The sequence below is a fragment of the Tyto alba genome, unplaced genomic scaffold, assembly GCF_018691265.1.
Source record: "Tyto alba isolate M040663 unplaced genomic scaffold, T.alba_DEE_v4.0 Super-Scaffold_2, whole genome shotgun sequence".
Lineage (NCBI taxonomy): Eukaryota > Metazoa > Chordata > Aves > Strigiformes > Tytonidae > Tyto > Tyto alba.
Window position 1 is genome coordinate 15161142 of NW_024881282.1, and position 23264 is coordinate 15184405.

The 23264-nt window shown below is 36.7% G+C and overlaps 1 protein-coding gene across 2 annotated transcripts; it reads left to right on the plus strand.

Annotated features, from left to right (window-relative positions):
- The first annotated feature begins 1296 nt into the window (after positions 1 to 1296).
- On the plus strand, positions 1297 to 22995 carry CFAP300 (cilia and flagella associated protein 300). 2 transcript variants are annotated; one of them, XM_032991008.2, is made up of 7 exons: positions 1297 to 1445; positions 1983 to 2064; positions 3708 to 3780; positions 9473 to 9639; positions 11899 to 12071; positions 18177 to 18243; positions 22604 to 22995. In XM_032991008.2, the coding sequence occupies exons 1-7, from the start codon at positions 1336 to 1338 to the stop codon at positions 22733 to 22735; spliced, it is 804 nt and encodes a 267-aa protein (XP_032846899.2). In that variant the 5' UTR covers positions 1297 to 1335; the 3' UTR covers positions 22736 to 22995. The 2 variants fall into 2 exon arrangements, with proteins under 2 accessions (XP_032846899.2, XP_042648566.1); XM_042792632.1 differs by lacking the exon at positions 18177 to 18243.
- Positions 22996 to 23264: the final 269 nt, after the last annotated feature.

Below are 23264 nucleotides of genomic sequence, written 5' to 3' on the forward strand. Positions count from 1 at the left end.
AGAAAGGCATACTTTTTCTTTATCCCCTCTTGAACTATCTCTACCATTTAAACATCTTGAAGTATAGCATAGCTTTATTTTCTATTGTTTAGGTGTAAGTTACATTTTTTTGTAAAAACGAGGAAGTGTGTGGGAAAACGCTTTGAGGAAACAGAATGGAGAAGATAGAGGGGAATGGCTCCTTAAATGTCACATAGTTGCTACACAACAACTTGGTCTGCTGAACTGCAGCCTCTGCCGTAAGCACTCTTACAAAATTTAGTAAGTATGTAGTGAGCAATGAATTCTACTGAAACTATGTTAAAACAGGGTTTCTTAACAGGTTTATGGTATCTATTTCTTCTGGATTCCTTTGGTCGAGCCTGTTTGACTAATATGTTTTACAGATTAAATCTGTAGGACATCTTTGAGAGGCTGATAAGACACAGGAGTACACATTGGCAGTTTCAGTTTTGCTCCCCACCGTTGTGGCACGCTGCACCTTTCTCTGCTGCTTTCTAATCAAATCGGATTCAGCTTTATTTTTATTATTATTAGAAACAAATACAACTACTGCTAAACTTCTTAGAAACAGGGCTGCTGTTTAGCCTGAGCAGCAGATTAATGGGAAAATGTTGTTTTTGGAGATTTGCAGCCAAGTGAGAGCTGGTTTGGAAGGGGGGTGGATTGCTAAAGGATATAGCGTGAGATGTGCAGCAGCCTTAAACTCTCTCTGCTTTCCCTGCAAAGGGCAGGAAATTCCCCAAATTTTGCAAGGTGCCTCTTGCTTTACTGGACTTTTAAAAATAACTTCCTTAAGTAATGATGTACTTTCCTTAAATTTTCCACTGGGAAGAGCTTGAAAGCATGGCCTTGCTATTCCCAAATGGCTCAACACCCTGAGAAGCAAGAGGCAACCCTGATTCATTAGAACCTCGTAATTCATAACTCAGCTTTTTTCAGAACTTGTTTTGGCATTATGTTACTGGGGGGTAGCATAGATTAAGTCAGCAACGGCAGTCCTTGCCTTTGCGTGCTGGTCTGCTAGGCCCTCCTTCGGCAAACCTGCGTTTTCCCGGTGCATAGACAGAAGCAGAGGGGAGGGGGAAAAAGACTGACGTTTCATTTGGGGGTTTTACAGGTAAAAATGAAAGAAATCCTGTCAGAAGGGGGACGGCGGCGCCCCGCTGCCCCCGCGGGGAAGGGCCGAGCGGCGGTCCCGTCGGTGCGCGGAACGCTCGCGAGCGGGGCGGAGCCGCGCGGCGGGTGCGCGCCGGCAGAGCCCCGCCTGCGCGGCGCCGTTTCCACGGCAACCGGCCGAGCCGCCGCCGCCACCGCCGCCGCCGGCGCTGGAAGATGTCGGCCGGGGAGCGGCGCGGCACGGCGGGCTTCGTTTTCCACTCCCTGCCCCAGAAAATTTTCTCCTGCCTGCAGGACAGGGACATCGGGGACAGACTCCTCAAATGGTGGGGAGGGGGAAAGCCCGCTGCGAGAGGCGCCTCGCTGGGGGTGGCGGACAGCGATGAGGGCGGGTGGGAGGGAGAGAAGAGGGCGGGCGGTGCCGAGGGCTGGAGCCGGCACCGCGCCCTCAGGGCTCCCGCTCTGGTGGCCGCGCGTCCGTGTCTCTTTTTTTTTTTTTTTTCTTTTTTTTTTTTTTTTTTTTTTTCCCTTACCTTTAATTGGGAGTCTCCTCGGTGTTTTTCAGGCACGTAAAACGCATGTTCTGAAGGTGCAAGGCGTTTATCCTTGTCTTCTAAAGTTAGACAAGGTCTACTTCAGCTTCAGAGCGTTGCTCTGATGCTGCTCGAGCAGCGGTTGTGCTTCCCCCACCCCTCCAAGGAGGCGAGGGAGGCGGTTATAAGCGAGAATTAAAAGTAAAGAAAAAGAAAAAAATGTAATTATTAGTCAGAATAGGACTTTATGTAGTGTACCTAGGCAAATTTGCAGTGTGAATAAGTACCTAGTATATCTGCAGAAGATTTAATCTTATTTTTCCATTTCAGGTCCATACAAGGCAGGATCACAGCACAAGCATTCAGTTTTGACCAGCAGTTTAAGCCCTATCAAAAGGATGAGTTTGTTATGGTAGTTCTAAGTCCTTTATATTTTAAGTTGACTTTTTTTCCATGAAATTATAGCTATTGGAAAACTGCACAATGTCAAACATTGTAGCAGTGTTAACACGCTGTTTGACTGCTGTTTCCTGGGAAGTAGGTGATTTAGGTGTGGTGCTCAATTCTTTGTAAATTAACTGTATTGTTCAGTAAAAATATTTCAATCTGTACTAATGCTACTCTGTTGCAAGAGGGAACAATTTAGTCATTCAACATTCCCAAGAATGGGAATCTGAACTGGATCACTACATTTAATGTTGGGAAGTTCACCCAGGGGAGACTAAACAGGGTACATGCAGTTGGTACTCTTGCTCACAGCCACTACATCTAAGTCACAGTAAATACACTGTGCAATTAGACGTGCATATGCACCACATATCTGAAAATAAAATATTTTAAAATTTATTGGATACCATTGCTTTATACTGGAATTTTGGGCTCTCAGCTTTTTGAGACTCAAGACTTGCTGATTTTGTCCCCTCAACTTTTACTGTCTGCAAAGTCAAATCTGTTCATCTATTTGCAGACAGAAAAAAATAATAATCTGTGGTTTTAAAAACAGTGTGTTTTTTACATCTGTTGTTTTAAAAACAACTCTTTGATTTGATGTATGTCTGCTTTATATTGTTATCCTGAATAAAGAATTCAGCCTGTTTGTATTTTAAAGAAATTCACACAGAAGTACACCAATATTTCATCTTCCACTGATAAACATTTAAAATGATTGAAGTTTACAAAATATGCATTTACCTTCTCAATGTTTGGATCTTTTGAGTTAAAAATGTAAAACTATCACTATGAAAGGATGAGCTCTGAGTAGCTGTGAATTAATTGAGAACAAAGGGATCATTACATTATATAGTCTGATCTCTTGTTATCCCAGAGAAGTGGTAAAGAGATTTGGTGATGCAGAGACTGAAAAACCCATCATTTTCTTAGTAGCTCCTTCAATTATTATTCACTCTGCTTGTATAAATATACATAAGTGTGGGTTTTCTTAATTGGCTTATCTATCATTTAAGCTTGTCAGCTACTAATATTACTATGCATGTCTCCCTTTTTAAATTTATAAATCCATAAGATTGAATGCTTCAAATCTTACTGTGGAACATCTTCTCCATCCCTTCAATAATTTAAGGATTTCTTCTGTATCCGTTTAATAATTATTGTGTGTCTCTACACTTCTCCAAGCTTCAAATTTATTTACAAAATGTAAATTTTGCAATCATACTTAGCATTTCACTTTTTACTTCAACAACATTGCATGGAGAGATAGAATTGTTTCATCTCTTCTTTCTTTTTCTGTATCTCCAAAGATTTCATACAACCTGTTTGTGTGTTCTTGGACTAAAAGTGCTTTACTATAAAAGCTTAATACTGCATATATAAATATGTACCGGAATATATCTTGAATATATAAAAGACACTGGCTACACAGAGTTAACAAGAACATATATCTGGTGATGTGATATTTAGTATCCAAACTGAAAGATTGTACAGAATCTACTTACTAACTGGATCCTTATAATTTGCTTGAAAAGTGTCCAAGGCACTATAAGTGATGAATTTATGTTTCATTTCATTAACTTATATTCTCTTGTTTGGACATTATAGGCATTTTTTAATGATGAAAATGTCAACTCCAGTTTAAAGTTGCTCTCAGCTTCAGGACAATGGACTACATTGGGTAAATTTAGAACAAATTAATCTTAAATAAAAAAGTCTGTGTTGTAACTATTTTCCTCTACCATTTCGTAATAATGACACTTCATATACACATACCTGGTTGAAGTACCTTAAAGAATGACTTCTTTTACTAAATAATAAGAAAAGATTCTTACCTAGTTTGCTACTAATTTGTCACATTTTACACTTTTTTTTTCCTGATCCCTGCATTGATCCATAAACCAAACTACTAGAAGTGTTTTTAAATGGTCCGTGACATCCAGTTCACATGATCATGTATCCAGACATAATCAACTTCATTAATTGTGGAATTATAGTACTACCTTATTCAGATAATATTTGGAGAAAGACACTCTTCTATAGATGCAACCACCTTACTCAAGACAGATCTGAGATTATTGCTCTGTTACAAATTAAAGACAAGAGAACAGAAGATTAGATATAGCACAGCCCTGAGCTTGTGTAAATACGCCGTCTGCACCACAGAAGTGATCTGGGTGCATAGAGCCATGTGATAGGTTGCTCTAGTTGCAGTTGTAGCATAGCATTGAATTCTAGTTTGTTTCCATATCATTAACATATTATAACACTTGATTATGTCTGTAGATGGAGATGTGACACTAAAGGAGGAAGACCAAAAGCAAACAGCACATGATTTTATGGCACCGCTTTGCAATTGTATTTTTGATTATGTAAACAATACACAAAATTTCATGGAAATTGCATGTGCTAATGTAATGGGGTTTTATGCATAATGTGAACTCTGATATCACCAAAGTGATTTTCCTTAATAGGAATGTTTTAAAAGGGAGTAGTGGCAAGTCCTCAATTCTTTTGGTTTGTCTGCAAATACTTTACTGTGTGTAAATATCTAATGGGCCTTTGGGAATTTTCTAACTTCTCCATTTCAACTCTCTGGAATTGACATAGATTTTCCCTACTATATACAATGACACTAGACATTGCCACCTTTTTGTCAGCAAATTCCATTTTCCAAACACTGTATCCGGCTGTTAAATGAAATATACAAGATGCAAAAAATATCTCAAGCTCCCTTTCAGGTACCTCTTTTTCACTGTGGCAAGCAAAAAGAAAATAAATGTATTTCAAACCATGGGTAAAACTTTTCCTGATTTAGGCAAGAATTTTTTTTGGCCATCTGTCTAGCCTGTGACTTGCCAGTCCCTGTAGTGAAGGTCAGTAGGTTACATACCTTGTGTTAGGAGCGGAGAGTCACTTGCCAGGTATCCTGGCTTAACTCCTGATTCTGCTCAATCTTCCTCAGCACAGAAGTAATGCATTTTGTTCTGAGGACTGGAAGGGTTCCTTTTCTAAATCCTGAACAGCTGGTATACCCCATTTGCTCTTAAAATTTCATCTTCCCATTCTTTGCCTATTTTTGGTGAGGAATGTTGGCACATTTTTCTATACTTAGTCTTCATGTGCATTTTTTGAAAATATAGTAAGAATTAGCTTTGAGTGGGAGGAGGTAAAATATCATCTTCTAGTATTTGCTTCTTCAGACATGCCAATATAGTAATCCAGATATATCATTTACTTATCACTCTGGAGTAACTATAAAAACCAAGTTACTGTGCTTGAAAGAAAATACTGAAAATTGGACTTATTTTGCTTATTATTAAATATGATGACAATTGCATAATGTATGCTGATTCAAATGCTGTATTTATTCTCTTGCAAACAAAAACGTTAGGTTTTTTTCTGCAGATGGGGAGTTATTTCGGATGCATAAAATAAGTGGTGTTTAGACAGGTTTGGAAAAACCTCCCTTCTGTGCCCCCCCATGAGCTGGGGCAGAAAGTATTTATGGACCTACAGAAAGATGTCAGTAGAATAGAATAGAATAGAATAGATTATTAATTATATTATATGACTTTACAAAAGAGTTTGTTTTCATAATCCTTTTGTCTTTTTCCAGGCTGTGGTCTCTTTTTACCTTCTCACTAAGAGTTCATTTTTCTTTTTAATTCAGTGGGTGTGGTTTCCCTTTCATATTTGTCTCTACCTCTTGTCTGTTACTTCTCTATCTCCTTTTCCTAAAATCTGTTTCTAAAAGTTTTTTTTTTCCTTTGTCTAACTTTTTTCTTCTCTTGACTGCTTTTCATCTTCACCTTAATATTACCAGATCGTAATCGTCTCCATCTGTTAGATCAAAAGGTGGTGTAAAACATGGGGTCCCCAAGGAACACAACATGTACCTCTCTTCTCAGTTCCCCCATGTGTTGGGAATCCTGGTAGAATCCCACAGTAGTACATTGTCTCAAGGACTCCAGCTTTAACATTACTTGAAATATAACATTTTAGGTAAACAATACACAAGGATATTGTCTAGTCTGCTTCATTTGATCAGGCAGTTACTTAATTACCTACTCTCATACCACACTTTTTCGCCTATTGTAGTAGGGATATTTTTTCTGCTCTCCTGGCTGCATGACAGAGTACCTGATAGTTCTGTCATGTGTTTTAAGCCCCTCTTTCATCTGTTACTCTCAGCTTTCTAAAACAGAAGCAGCAAAAGGAACAAATTTGATGCATAACAGCTTATGTCTTGAGTCTTGTATTTCTAAATAGTTGCAATGAAAACTAAATAGTAGTTTTTCCTTGGAGACATTACTGGCCTTACACCTGTCAGCAGTCTTGGGGAGGCAGGACTGTATCTGTTTAAGCTCAATTAACATTCAAAAAATTATCTTCAAATGGGTAGGTTTGCTGTCTCTTTGTGTAAATAAAAATTTAGTATTTGCCTAAGAAAGATTCTTGAGTTGTATGTACTCGAAGCTCTAATGATTGCTGTCTTTGAATGGGGTTTTAAAATATGGAAAGTAATCTTAAATCAGCAGGTTTTTAGACTACTGCTATGGGTTATCATTTGCAAAAGTTTTAGATGCTATTTGAACCTATAAATCATCAGCCTGCACCTTTAACTTTTGAAATACCATCTTCTTAGTACAGATGTATGTTCTGTATAAACTGTTCTGTAAATACTAAGTTGCAAGATGTTTCCCTGAGGTAAAATTCTTTGTTAAACTTTGGAGGAATTCTAAATATACCTAATTTAGGGTTTATTTGCCCCATACTAGATATGAAATGTGTTCATTTAAAAGTATATTGGCAGCACTTTATAGATATTCCAGAGCTAGCTGTTAAAAGAAGCTTAATCTGCTTCAGTACTTCTCGGCTCTTTGTTTTCTACTTGCAGAGCTGTCAAGGCATTTCTTCTTCCTATTTTATTGCTCAGTTTTACAGTGTTATTAAAGCTGGTCACTCTTTTCCAGGAAATTCTGAATCTCCAATTTCAAACCTCACCTCTCAAATGGAGAATAGGAGCTTCCAGTATATTTAACTTTTCCATTTATAGTTTTGTTTTCTCAACTACTGAATAGATTACAAAGCTCTTGATTTTTTTTTTATCTGTTGAAAGTTTTCATAAAATATTTTTTCAGAGCAGGAGTGTGTCTCCTTTCCTGCCCTTCCCCCAGTAAAATCATAACAACTTGAAGGGCTATATGGAGCTCAATTTCTTATGCTTTGAGCTCAATAACTAGGAAAATTTAAGATGTCTCTTTTTTATCAAGTCATTTAACATCTGACTTTTACTAGTCTTGACTCAGTTTTTGATTCATAGGTCTCTAAAAAACAATTCTATACTGGAGCCTTATTTAGTTCTTACTAAGTAATAAAATAAAAATTATTATAAAATAAAAAAACCCTGTGAAAGGAAGCTGGAGAATTAGAAGTTAGAGGAGTTTGGAGTTGAGGGGGTAGGACAGAACATGAATAAGTAAATAAATAAATATTACTCTGGGTTTTTTTCTTAGGTTGTGAGGCTGTAAGTCATGTTTTTTCTGACTTGTGATTTTGGTTACATAATGTGATTATTTTTTGATAGTCACTGTGTGGACAGGTAGGAGAATGTCCTAAACCCTTTCTTTAATAAAAAGTATGTAGATGTGAAGCCAAGCAATTAAATGCCAAGCTTTTCTCTATAGCCAAATTTCTTTACATCACATTGACCCAGTAAAATAATGATAAAATTTAATGCCAGTATTTTTAGTTTAAGTAGACACATTTTCAAGCCATCAGCTTGTAACTTCTCTTTTTTTTTTTTTTTTTTTTTTTTTTTTTTAGTGTTGATCAGGTAGGTGGTACAGTTTGCTTGGGTTTAGATACCAAAATGCCAGTCCTACTTAACCCATGAATAAATAATCTTCATGTAATAATATATGGAAGAAATCCCAAAGACTTTTAGGAAGTGTGGGGGCAAGAGAAATTTTAGATTATGCTACACTTGCAAAGATTAGGATCAGAATTAAATGATAGCTGCTCTTGGAAGCATCATGGTTCATATACCCCTTTTTGGCATGTTTTTGTTCCTGAAATACTGTCACCTAGAGTGAAATTTGGACATTTCCTAAATGCTAGTCTTTAGTGATTCTTTAGGTCTGTTTTTCCGGACACGACTTAATTTTATCTTTAATTGTATGTTCAAAAGCCTTTTGATTTTGTGATGTTGTTGACCAGTTTCCCATCAAAGCAACCTACAGAGGGGAAAAGATAAGAGTAAACTCATGGAAAGCTGGAATGCTGTGAATATTGCCTCTGCCAAGACATACTGCCCTTGTCTTGCATGCTCACTTGTGCTCATGTTCACTCACGCTCTCCTATTCAGAAGCCCTCTGAAGGGTGTTCAGGGGGACTTGGAAATGAGTAGAGAATATGTTCTAACATTTGGTCTGAACACTTGGACTGTAGTGAGCAGATGGAACTGGACTGAGTCCAAAGCTTCTTAAACATGGAGTCTGATGCTATTTGGGATGCCATAAGTTATCCAACAGCACACATACAGATTTGTAGATGTAGAACTGTATATAGAGAAGATATATAGCCTTATGGACTAATACCTCATCAAGGAAAATACTGTAGGGCATCTCAAATGGCACTAGATGTCTGTGAGTGACAGGATCAAGCCTTGGATGACTTGCAAGCACAGAAAACAGAAAAAAGTATAGTAAAACATACACTTCACTTAATGATTACAGAGATAATACTTCAGATTCATACAGAAAGTGCTCTGATAGTTCCTTTTTCATCTTCTGAAATAGCTGGTTAGTAAATCTCACAGTAGCTACAAAATAACTTTTTAAAAAGTTCAGATATAATACTTAACCAAAAATTTATCAGGACTGTGTGCATTTTGGTTTTTACATTGTGGGGTGCTGTTAGCAACTATTGGCTTTTGTACTTCATCATGCCAGATTTGGTATTTGTCCACAGATTCTTTAAGGCTTAAGTCGTGGAATATGATTTTCTAAGGGTGTGTTCTGATGTCATGTTGAGTTCATGTTTCATCTATTACTTGTTCTGGGCGATACTATTACCAACAGGAGGAGCAGACACATGGGCCTGAATGGCAGGTAGCATTCAGATGAACTTGGTGTTTTCTATATACTTGTTTCTTTCTTAGCTTGCTTCGTTTTTTGAGGACTGTGTGATTGAGTCATACTTATGTGATCTGTATTTTTTTAAAAGAATATGCCACACACAACCATTTAGAGAAATTTATTATTTCCACACTGCATCGAATTACAAATTACTGTAAAACCATTAGTATGTGGAAATTCTATTTTATTTATTGCAAGAGACTTGGAGTGAGGCCTTCCTATATATTCCAGGTTCCAAAGTGACAAAAATTGAAGCTACAGTGGTGCCCTGTACACAGATTTCCATGTCATTTTTTGATCGCCTATACTATGAAGGAGTTGTTAGAGAAACTGGAGATATTGTGAAATGTTATGATGACTATTATGATGATATTCTCATCTCTGATGAATTAAGGAAGGTCAGTATAGCAATGAACAATTTCTTATAATTTTTAGTACTTATTAGGTACTGCAAGGACACATTTTTCAGTACTTTTTTTTCCTAACAATATATATTTTCCATAGTAAAAATAGGCATCAATAGCCATGTGATAGAAATGACTGAGGCACTGCAGTGCCTGAATGTGTGAAAGCAATGTCTGTTTCCCAGATGGTCCATCTTTCCTTTTTAGGTGCAAGAAAAAGGTAAAACCTTCTTCTACCCACCGTTGTCTCAAGTAGTCAGTGCTTGGGTATGTGAGGGGCAGGAAACGCAGCTACTCATTTGCCTAGGAGGGAAAAACAATTGGTGCCAATGGAAAGGCCCCAGGATACCCAGAGCTGTGGGTTCACCCAACCTTTCAAGTAGTCAGTGAAACTGAACGTACTCAATAGCTACATCCTGAAGCGTTCCTGGCTAGGAATTCTGACCATATAATATGCGAAGGCATTTAAGGAAAGTCGTCTTCATGTATTTTCACTGAAAGAAGGGAGAGGAAACTATGAAATGGGAAATTATTTTTCAGTGTAACACTGGAAAAGGACTAAATATAACTCCTGAACAGGCCTGGTAAAAACTGTTTGTTAAACTCCAGTGGAGGTGTCAGAGAGCAGATTATTCTGAAAAAGAATATCTCTAACAGTGGCACCCTCTTAATCAACGTATGTCTTCACTATAAGTGTTTCTTTTGACTTCATAAGCTAAACCAATTTTTTTTTTTACTTATGTTTGTTTAGTGTTAGCAAAGCATAGTGTGGGAGAACTGGATTTTGCTCTTCCTTGTATATATAATCAACATAAATACTTAATTATAGAGTTGCACTCATTTGCACTTGGCAAATCCTTTGAAGACAATGTATTTGAACCAGTGACACTGGTTACAGGATGTGGCCTGAAATACTGGTCTGTCTTGTAAAGTTCTGGGAAAAGGAGAGAACTCAAGCTCGTGTTTGAATTTCAGATGTGGTTTGTAGCCTAGCAGTTCAAAATGCTATGTATTTATTTCTAAGCTGGGTATGTGTGAAATGTTTTCTGAAAATTAAGTATATTTGATGTAGGAAAGTTAGAGGCAACATTTAAAATAAGAAATCATTGGAGTTTAAGTCTCTTTCCATTTTCTTTCGCTTGGAAGGATCATGCATGTCTGCATTTGCAAGTTGAAGGATTCACATTTGTTTGAAATAAATGTGATTCCTACTTGTAAGACCTAAAATGGCAGAAAGAATTGGGAGTGAAAATCTTCCAGGAACATCAAAATTTCCGATTAAAGTACCCAGTGCCCTGGGACGGTAGACTGTAGGGGGCAGCAAACCGTCTATCTCCTGGTGTCAGAGAGCAGCCTTCAGCTGCAAAACTCCATGTTTACTACCTGCCCCGACTTCTTTCCCTTCAACCAAGAAAGGGGGATGGGATACGTATGAGGTGGCCATCAACAACAGTTGCTGCCCTGACCCCTTTTTGCTCAGGTTGTGTAATGATGTTATAGAGAGGGCCAGAGAGCGTTAAGCTCATGTCTAGCTTTGACCAGTTTCCCTAGGTTGGCACCTGCAGTTTGCCCAATGTGACTCAAACATCTTGTAGACATACGGAGTTACAATTCCTGTCCACCCTTCCAGTGTGGAGTGGTGGGACTAAACTAGCAAGTCCTCTGTGTTCACATAATATTGCAGCAAAAGGCAGGTGAGACGCTCAGAGGCAGCTGGATAGCATGTATAGTTAATGCAGGCCACAGATAAAGTCTCACTAGAGTCTGCAGTAAAGAATGATGTGAGTTCGAGTGATCTCCTCTGGGAGATCCTTGGGATTCCTTTACAAATTTGAGATAACTCTAAACTTAGAATAAAAAAGGAAACGTAGGCAAAGTTACCAAAGACAAACTAATTGGCAGTGATTGACATAGCAAATATAGTTAGATTATTTTCTTATTATTGATTGCTTCATTAGCATGATGAACAATTAACCACTGAATAACAAGACTCTTGAAAAATCTTCCCTTACATCTTCTGGGCACAAACCTGACAGTGATTCTGCTTTATATTGTATCTATAAATTTTGAACATAAGTGCATGACTGGAAGAAGGATTTAGAAAGAAGTACTTGTTTATTTCCATCCCTAGTTCATATATTTCATATGGACGTAAACTCTGTATGACATACAGCAAAGTAGTTGCATTGTTTATAAACTTAAATAAGAAATTTTCATCTATTTGACTTCTTCGTTATTTTATTGCTCCACAAGGTTTTGCTTCTGGAAGATTCAGACCATTATGACATATTCAGTCAACTGGATCGCAAGGAATTTCTTTTCTGTCTTTTTAAGCATCTTTGCATTGGAGGAACTCTTTGCCAGTTTGAAGATGTAGTTGGCCCATATTTAGAAACTACAAAAGCTTTATATAAAGACTTGGTGAGGTAAGTGTTTTCTGTTTTATACAATTGCGTATGTATGTGCTGTGCATAGATAGTTTTATGTTAATTTGTGTAAATTTACTGTGCAGTACTGCTTCAAAAATGGGGATGTTATTTAATCAATCTGCAAGCTTACTTGTCGTCAGCTATCAAAATACCATGTAACAATAATAGTTTTTCAATGGCAAAATATATACAATTTTAATGGCATGTCCTACACAAAAAACTTTTTTAATTTTACATATATATGGACATTGACATTTTATAATTCACTCCCATTTTAAAGATCTTTGTTTCTGTAATTGTCTACTGAAAACATGGTATGGCACTGGAACCTGATTGTGTTCCCACTGTCATTGATAAAATATCAACAATTAAGTCTTGGATGTATAGTCTTGGGCTACTTTCCAGCTGCTTTTGGCTTAGGATTTTAAAATTTAAATACTTTAGTTGAAATTTTTAGTTCTGTATATATTTTATTATTTTATTCCAGCTTTTTTTTGTTTTTTAAATACAGTTGACTTCTGGCATTCTTAATTTCAAAAATACACTTCTTGCAGTGTAAAGTTAAGGGTGATAGAATCTGGCTGTTAACATGACACAGTGGACTAACACATATCATTTGCCAGGTCTGAATTCAGAAAAAAAAGGCAATTTTTGGCCTTGTTTTGATATATCCATATGCTGACTGCTCCGACTGACAAAATTTCTTGTTTCCTGGCTAGTGTGAAATGGAATGTAGTTATTGGTTATGAAAAGACTCATTCCTAGCTAAGCTAATGGTAATATGAAGACCACTGATATTACTAAAATTTGATGTTACATTTTGGCACTCATATAATAAGTACTCATGGGATAGTATAAAGAATATTATTAACCTGAATAATGGAAAACAGTCGCAGACCTCTGAAATGAGAGATAGTACAAGAACTCTGATAATGTTGACACTAAGTATTGCACTACAATGTATGCTACAAAGGCCTCAAATTGCTTGAAGTAGGAACTGATATTTGTCTTCCTTCTCAGCTCTATTTGGAATGGTGTGATAACCAATTGTTATTTCATCTCCTATTTTAAGATTATACACAAGCATATTGGGAAAAAAATCATGTAAGATGTATTCACCATGAAGTCTGTTCTTAAAATGTCTTTGGATAAACTTAAGAGTAAAATTTATATGTCTAATCAAAGGTACAGTGGAAGTATTAGTCCCGGTCATTCTTAATCACCTGAATATTTCTTTACTTCTATAGCATTTGTGTATAGATTGCTGTATCAAAACAAAATATTTAAAACAAAATATTGTCCTGGTTTTTGGAATCTTCTGTAATACTTAACCAAAGAAGCTTACAAATCTTTAATAACTTCTAGGCAGCTTTCATATTTTCTAACGGACAGTGCTTTTCAGGATGCGAGTTGATTTAGCCATGTGCTTTTTCCGAAGGTCATCCAAAATAAATTATTAAAGTAGTGGTAGAACAGTTGATAATTTTAGAGAAACCACTGAAACAGAGAAATTGAGTGTTATTAATATTCCAAGAAGATATTTTAGCAATAATGAATTTAGATTGCTGCACGTATTCATTTGAATAGTGGGATTAGTCACCAGAGATTTCCTATTGGTGTGATTAGGTTTGATATTTTCATATCATACATAGATGGAAATCAAGTGGCTTCTTCAGAAATACAGAATATGACATAAAAGGATCCATCAGTGCTTCAGCTCTACCTTCCCTTTTCTTTTAAGTCGTTTAAATCTGCACTTGAAACAAGCTGTTTGTTACTCTAATCCCTGGCCTTAGTTGACTCTGCATTGAATACAGCTGTTTCTGCTCTTGTGTTGTTGAACTGACCCAGGACAAAGCACAAATCCAATCAGTTTCTTCACTTTATTGCTTCCTTTTGCTGTTGTTTTCTCCTAACCATGTTCAAGTTTTATTCTAAGGCACTTCTTTAACTTCTTATCCTCTTAAGCCTTTTCCCCTTCTTTTTCATTTTCCTGATGTAAAATTCAGTATGTCAAGTAGTTTTTATTACTGAAAAAAAAAAAAAAAAGCATCTGCCAAAATCTTCTGCACAATTTCATCCTGCTTTCAAAGTTTGCTTTTTCTATACTCTCAACCGGTTTCCTATTGGCCCTTTATATATTGTTGTGATTTTTCTTGTGTGTGCTACTTCTGTCTATATAATATCAGGAGATAACTTTTCAAGATCCATTCCTATGTTTTTTGGTGTTCGGGTGCTTGTTTGGTTGGTTGTTTTTTTCCCCTTTGGCAGCTTGCTTTTCTATCCTCTGAAGTTCTGAAGTGCATCTACTCAGTTCACGTGACATAACTGATCTTCAGTATTTATCTACTATATGTCTCTCCATTTCTGTGCCTATAAATGCCTGCTGGTTTCTCACTGCCAGTGGAGCTGGTGTTAACACTCACTAGCAGTTGAAAAAGAAACTCACAATTTAACTAAATCTTTTATCTTTCTCCTTTGATATCAAGTTCTCTGTTGGTCCTATGAGAAATGCTTTTGGTCTTGACACTCCAGACTTTCCCTCCCCCTTCACAATCATGCTTGTCTCCTGCTTTGTCTCATTTCCCCCTCCCGTCAGTTTATCCAAAATGATGTTGCTGTTTTGTTACTACTATCTTAAAAGAGAAAAAGCCAGTGAAAGGATAAGCAATGCAGCTCTGAAGAGGGACACTCATGCCACAGTCTTGACTTAATTTATGATTTCTAGACCATACTGTGCACTGTGTTACTTACTTCAATTTTGCATGAATTACATCAGAAAATAAAACAATGAAAACTACTTTCTTATGGCCTTTTAATTTCAGTGAACAACTGCAAATGAAAGTAGTGGTCTCTTAAATTGTTTACCAAACAGTTCACCTTCAAATTCCTGTTGAATACCAACTATTCTTTAAATTCTTCTTTTCTAGACTACTATCCTGCATCTGGTTTCTTTTCATCTTGGATTGCATTCTACTCTTCGTAAAGTGATAGTAAAACTTTTCATGGTATTAAAAAATTCTGTAAAGTGTACAGCTTTAATTTTTATGTCTTCAGGGCTCAGAAGGATTGTGTAAAACAAATAGATAGTACAGGAATTATCAGCTGCTGTCTGATGTGCATTGAAAAATTAGCCCCCACAGATGAACTTAATCTCATCATGATATGGTTACAGAGGTATAAACCACCACTGTTTGGTCCTGTAACAGTTTTTCTTATGGAAAAGAGGCTTGGCATGAAGAGTCCCATAAAAGTGTCTTTAATGCTGGAAGTGGCAGATCTATTATGAGCTTTTCTCCACTTCTGATGGCCTTCTGGCTTTTCCTGAGTTCTAACTCCAAGGCACTAGTGTTCAAAACAGTGTTAAAAAGTTTGAGCTTTCATTTCATTAAAGCATTTCCATGCATATTTCTTTATTATGAGAGAATGTAATAATCTTTTGAAGTTAACTGCTCTAGATATTTTACAAGCATAGCTAGGGACTTCTAAATACAATTATTAAATGGCAGACATTTTCTTCTTTGTAAAAAGAGTAATAATTATTTCCTAATGAATTAATGCACAACTTGTCTGCTAGTAATCCAGCAGTAATTAGTCTGTGACCAGTTGAATCCATCCAAAATTTTAGCATGATGTTGTATCCTGTGTAACCTAAGTAATTTCAAAATCCTTGTTGTAGTATTTTTGGTTTAGTTAGAGAATACATTTACATGACAAAAACTTGTTAATTGAAATATAATATATGAATCTTTGTTGATAAGTTTTGTCTTCTCTACTTAACCCCTGATTTTTCTGACAGTGTCTCTCCATAGTGAGAGCTGCTGTAGTATCCCGTAGTCATTGTTCTCTTCTCCTTCCTTCTGTGCCATCTCCATGCCCCATAATAAATGAATTTATGTGTAAGCATTGAGTTGTTCTTTTAATGTTTGGAAAGCCTAATAAAATATTGCCGGTAAAGTCAAGATATAAATAGAACCCAAAGTGAATTGAGAGACGATGAGGAAGTTTGCCCTTCGTAAAAAGAGAATAGATGCACATCAAAATGATGAAGGAACTACCATATTCAATTAATAGTTTAGAAGTTAACAATTTGAAATAACGAAGGGGAGTATTAAGACTATTTTTAAGGAAATACAAGGTAGGTATTTCTATTTTTTTTTTTTTATAGGAAAAAAATAAAAAAGAAAGAAATAGATCAAACAAGCTTGTCAAAGGCAACCTCCTGGTTTCTTTCAAGTCAGCAAGGGAAGAATCTCATCTGATTTTGGCAGATACACTATTTTGCCTTGAAAATTAACCAAAGTACTAGAAATAAACACTCAGTCTGAAAAATTACTTACAGGAAGCTAACCACAAGGGGAAAATTTCTCAAGGCAGTGGAATAAATAGGAAAACTTCTTCTCTGTCACCCCTTACTTTGGTATCCTAGATATATAGAACATAAAAATTAAGAAACCAGAAATTGAAAACATTGTTTTCAGGCACAAGAATATGAAGCCAGAGTAACTTAAATACAGTTGTAGTTTTTGGGGGTGGTGATATATGGTAGAAAGTGCTATTGCCACTAACCTTGTTCTGAAAGTTATCACTCGTTCAGCAGAGATGGTTAAACAGTTTCTGAGCTGCTGCAGTTTACAGCCCAGTACGTTAGCATAAACTGACACCCATGTTAGTTTATCTTAATATGCTGGTCTGTAAACTGCAGTGGTCAGAATCTGAGTCATGAACCAGTTGAGCTGTCCCTGCTGGGAAGGCAGTAATCTCTAGTGGGGTGTAAGGCAGATGCCTGGGGCCAGTACCAGCTTCAGCAATGCCTTCTTAATCCACTGTTGAGTATATCAACATGGCAGTTGCAACAAAAATTTCTGAGAAAGCCTCGTTACTGACTCACCACAGGAAAGATTAACTTCACAGTATAGGCTTAATTCATACATGACTGTGTCATTACAGATGAAATCAGTTAATCAGGGAGTCAATTTCTTTTATTGGTTGGGGAGATTGAATCAACAAAGATGATGTTGGTTGATGTGGCTTTTCTTTGTTCTTACAACAAGAAGCTTTGCAAAAGCAGTGGTAATAGGGGACTGCTGTCACAGGCAGCTTGGAGCTGGTGCAGTGTACAACTGGGCTGTGTTTAACTTGCATCCTCTAGCAACTTGGCTGTATCGGGACCTTTCCTGGGAACTGAACTTGTTTGTGACAAGGCAGGTTTTGAGCTATGCATTTCTTGGAACTGTATAAGTATGGAATTTATAAGGCTCAACTGCTCCACAGTGAGTTAAGGTAAACCGGAATTTGTGAAATTAGATACATTAATAGAAGTTATGTGATCTAATTTATGAAGAAATGTAAGCATCACTTAAAGCAGACCTGGGGAAAAATGATACATTTAAAAATACTTAAATTCAAAATATGTTGAGATGCCTGGATACTCTTCAGTACTATCTTAGTGTTATTAGTAGTTGTGATGGAAGAAATGACAGTCTTCACAACAAATACAGTCTAGAAATATAAAAATTCAGAACTGATACTGTCCTAAATTGCATAGCTCTCTATATATACAACATTCCAAAGGAGGATGAATGAACCTAAACTGTAATTATATATTAATTAAAAATGAGCTAAAGTCTGCATTTCTTCACCAGTACTGCTGCTACTTCTTGTAGTCTGTATTAAAGATGCAGTTCATTTTACAGGTTTTTTTCTCAAGGAAAATGTGAAAATATTTTTACAAAATGTTTAGCTTAATAACTTTTCATAGCTGTCAAAATGCAAACTTTAGATTGGAGTCATCTAAGCCTGGGTAATATTGCTGTGATTTCGTAGCTGAAATCAGCGAAACCAAGTCAGATGACTAGATACATACAATACTTTTCAGTAAAATGTCATAATATTCACGTTATCTAACAATGGTCAATGTACCTTTTTATGGTCAATGTGACATAAGTTGAATTTTAACTTAATTTGAACTTGATCAAATTTGAGCAAGAACACAGTGCATAGGTTAAAAATATATTTATTAAACAAACGATTCTAATAATCAGTGCTACAGTGTACATATCAGTGTACATATTGAGTATGTATTATTCCCCTGTATTTCAGTGTTCAAAAGAATCCTGAAACTAAAGAAATATGTATTACTTCTACAGTCTTCAGGGTGTCTGCATATGTGAGTATTAATCATTTTTTGATACAGGATTTTACCGGAAGTAACATGCATAACATGAAAATAATGAATTGCCGTTTATACAAAGAAAGCATAAAATTCCACTTTAAAGGGTTATTTTTCCATAGCTGTTGTCACTTTTTATTCATGAACTCTTTTCCTGATCTCATCCTGCTTTCCTGTCTTTATTAACTCTTCATCAATAACCATCAACTAACATTTTATTTGGTAGCTCACTAAAAATAGGCTTACTGGATTACACTTGATGTCACAATAGTCATCTGGAAACTAGTTTATGAAAAAAACCATTTCTTTAGGTCTCAGTAGGTCTGGTTTCAGATCTACGCGAGGTAGTAGTAAGGATAGTAGTAAGGATTAAGAATCCATTCTCTACTTTGTATAGTTCTGTTTTTGGAAACATTGATAGAGCTTTCTGAGGAACTTGTATTGCATCTGTTTCTGTAAAGACTGCAAAGAAGTTTAGTATACAAAAGGTTGAGGTGGTGAGATGACTGCTAACCTCTTTTCCCCTCCCTTGTCAAGTCTCATTCCTATCTGTTTCTCTTGCAAAATCATACATTTACCATCAAGATAAGTTGGAGAACTGGCTTCATGTTTACTAGATTCAGCATATCTGTCATTTACTTTTTACAGTAGGATGAACTACTCCAAATTCTTCTTGAGTAACCAGAATATGTAATACTGAAATGTCAGATAATGTACTCACTTTCAAAAGAACTAGTGGATGTCATTTCAGACTGCACAAACTTCCCTGTAAATTGCCAATAGCCCAGTTGTTCATCTGGGGGTCATCATCTTTTAAATACTATGTGTGATTCATAAAAGGCTTTTGAAAGGTTTTTGAAAATAAGCACTTTATGGGTATATCAAAATTTACCTTTCTACTAGGCTGCAGACTGTAATAAAAAATAAAAAAAAAAAAACCCTGTTAACTTGATGTTCCTCTGTTATTAGTTTCCTCTTGTCTCTGGATGAAATGTATTGATGTGAACTGTGCAGATTTCTACGTGTAGGCAGGTGCATGATATTTAAGAGCTCCCCTAACTGTCTTTGCCATACATTAAATATCATCAGTATTAAAAAAGAGTAAAAGAAAAAAAGACAAACTTCGGCAACTTTTTGAAAACAAAGAAGTGGATGGACAAAAGAAAATCCAGTGTAAATACAGAGCAGGCTATCCTCTCTGTAGCCTTGGGAGAAAATTGGCCTTTACTGCACATTCTGAAAATTTGTGAGGTGAAGAAGAATTCTGAAATTTTGGTTTCCAGTAACAAACATCCTGAAGAATTTTCTCTCAGAGTAGAGAAAGCTTAGATGGGTGTATCCAGATGGTTTGATGGCTCTGTGGGTCAGAAGTCTTTAAACTGTACTTGGCAATGACAGGAATGGAACCTACTGGAGCACAAATGTCTTCTGCTTATGATGAAAAGTTTCTCTCAAAGAGATAATTATATTTCTGCAATAGATTTAGTTTCTGAATTCATTTGGTAAATAACTGAAGAGTGTGTCAGTTGAGCTGACAATATTTAAGCCATGTTTTCTTGGTTTCTATCTGAAAGAAATGGACATACTCTCTTAGCATGACATAAATAATAACAACTGTTCTGGTAAAAATGACTTGAAGAGCAGCTGAGAAGCTAGAAGAACATGCATTTTTGCAAGCTGGATTCATAAATGTACAAATAAATATATATTTTCACAAATACAAATGGAGTCAGGAATTAAGAACTTTATATAACACCATCCTGACACAATCCCTCTTTATTTGGTTTTTAAGCTGTGGCTAAGAAGCCCTTGTTTTGGAAACAATAGCTAAAAAAGCACACTATTAAAGATGTAAGTATTCCAAGGTATTAAGGTGGAGTTATAAATGTTGGAAAATCTCTTTAGCATCAAGATTCTATAGACCTGGGCATCACAAGATAAATATATTTAAATCTTTGTACCAAGTACTCTGTTGAACTCTAAATACCCATGAGAGCTTTGGGGCTGCATGTAATGAAATCTTGTTACAACTGAAATATTTGGGTGCTAACTGATATTTTTAGAATTTTCTTTACCTGAACTGGAACTAAGGCAGCGTTGGAAATCAGTGTGATGCATAGTTTACTCAAAAAGTATTTTAAAAAAAAAAAAAAAGTTGATTAAATGATCCACTTTTGAGAGATGTTCAGCAGTATCTTTATTTCTGTATTATGCTATGCATTATGCTATGCATATGTACTCTCAAATCATCAGCTGATTATCTATGTTCCTACAAAGAAAAAATAAAATGATCCTACTCTAACATCAGTAAATCAATCATTACACCCCCTGCACGTCTGAACTGAAGTCCACGCTGCAGATGGAATTGGTATGATTCTTAATTTGTGTACACGCACCCTGTTGCTCTAAAAAACAGAGAAACTCTGTTTAAATTCCAGGGCCTTTATGCTCAAGTATTTTAAGGGGTTTATGACCTCTTTTACTAATTCAGATAAATCAAAGAACTCTTTTCATTTAATTAATTATATTTATTATTTTCCTGATACCAGGTTTGGTGTTTTCTCAAGTTTCTTGAAATGCCTCATCACCAGAACTTAACTCGTTCTTGTTCTTGAGTTGTTGAACAAATTTTTAGTGTGCTAACATTGCCTTTAAGCAGTCAAAACCTCAACCAGCATCGGCCAATTCCATAAGGACTGCAGGAACGGGATCTTTAGTAGAAATGGGAAAAAAGTTTAACAAGCAATCACATCTTGATGTTGGTCTTCTCTTGCTTTTTTTCAGTTTTGTGCATGAGCTTAGGTCATTTTTGGATCAAACTCCAAAGGCATTGTGATGCCGAGTACTGTAAAATCTTAAAGTTTGCTCTCCTTACTGCAATTGAAAATCCAGTGTTTGATACATGTGTCCCTAAAAAACACTCGAAGAGAGCTAGGCATCTTAAAATGGGAGCTACAGGGCTTGTATGCTGCGTTGCTTAAAAACAGAATGCTATTTTTAGCTTGCGGCATTTGACTACCATTGGAAAATGCTGTGAATAAACATTATCAAATCTCTACCTGTCTTAAATGATGCTTTTATGGTGGTGCTTATCTTAAGATTTATGATCTTGAATAATTCCCCAAAGGAAGACACCAGAACATACAGTAGGGGGTTCATCCTCTTTGAAATAATGGAATAGAAAATGGGGTACCAGTAACAGCTACCGGATAAAATTCACGAATGCTCCTTGGAGCAGAAATTGGAACCCAGACCTTTTCCTCCTAAGCTGACTGCCTTAACTACTGAGAGAAGCTACAATTTTCATGTTTTCTTGGTCCAAAAAAAGATGAACTATTTTACACAAAGGAAGACAGCTTCAACAAAAGAATGTGAGAGATGTGCCTCTAGTCTGGAATAGTCTGTAGTCCAGGAGTTTAAAATTTTCCTCGAGAAAATGGACAATATATGCAATATAGCAATTTCCCTCAGGCAAAAAAGCGGAACAGAACCTACATCTTTTCAGCTGTTGTACAGAGGTGTTGAGGAGCAGGAGGAAACTGTTATGTGTTTTAAAAGAAAGGAGGTGTCAGCTACATATTTGTTGATCTTTCAGACACTCAATTGCCAGACTGACTGAATAAAAAAATATATCAACACTCCAAAAATCCCCCCATCTAGTTTCTGGATCCCTACTGGATTTGAAGCATATGTCAATCTGCGCTGCCTCGTCAGTGCTGAAGCTTTTATTGACACGGGCAGACGTGGGATGTTAAATTGAAGAGCCCAGTTCTTGTGTTGATTGTCAACTGAACATGTTTTTTCAGAATGAGGGTTCTGGAGCTAGGTGCCTAGATTCCCTTCAAACCCTTTCAGGAGACTGGTACACAAAATGTTTTCAAGAACTGTTCGAAGTTGTTAATGAGATTTTTCCTTAAATGCAAATAATTGAAACTGAACAGATGCATTAACAAATGTTGAGACAGAATTACTGATAGAATAGGTTTATGTATCAATATAAAGTTCTCCAATTTTTTTCTCATTCAAAGGAAACATGATTGGACCGTTGTATATTTTATCATCTGTATTTTAGGCTCTAATTGTGTAAAAACATGTGTACATGTTTAATTTTACATTTTATATTAATATTACATTTACCTCAAGGTGATTGGAACTATGCAGACAGAACTACTGTGCATTTCCTAGTGTTGGGATACTCATGGAGACATAGTGCTGCTTAAATAATCTACGGCGTATTTATTCTATTTTGCCACAAAATAAGCTGTTACAACTGGAACAAAACTACATTTCAGATTTTATGAATTCTCTCATGGGTGTCTATGTTGTTGCTAATACTGTTTTTATTACTTCCTCTCAGGATGATAATGGCCTGTGTTACCCTTCAAGCAAAAGCCACGAACAGACTTTTGCCTACTTGATTGTGGATCCCTGCAAGCGACACGTGCATATTCTGTATCACTGTTTTGGTGGAAGTTTATTTACTAACTAGTTATAAACCTGGCCGTTGACCCGTTTTGTAACGGAGGTGGCCTCCTCTCTGCACGAATTCAGGTAGAAGCTGCCTAGTTTCTTTAGAAGGGAGGATGTGCTCCTCGGTTACACGCGCTGAACGGTTACACGTTCGCACAGATGTTGCTATGTGGCTAGTGACCAGTTTTTCTGTATTTAAAAGGCATACTTCAAGTTGTTTTCTTGGCAGTTGTTGCCCCTTCCCTCACCCGTTTTATCTAATAGAAGGTATTTCTCTAGGTGTCTTGTCTCTGTATGAACTAGCTTTTCAGACCAACGACGCACAAATGGAGGGGTAGACTCTAGATAGTCAGTGAAATCCCTGCGGAATGGGGAGAAAGTGCGTCAGGCGGCCCGGCCCGGCCCGGCCCGGCCCACGCCGACCGACCGACCGAGCTTCTCCCCTCCCCGCCAGCCCCCGCTTCGTCCCGCGCGGTCGCAGCCCCGGGAAGCCGGTACCGCCCGGGGCGCGGCCGCCCCGCCAGCGCCAGGTGAGGCCGGGCCCGGCC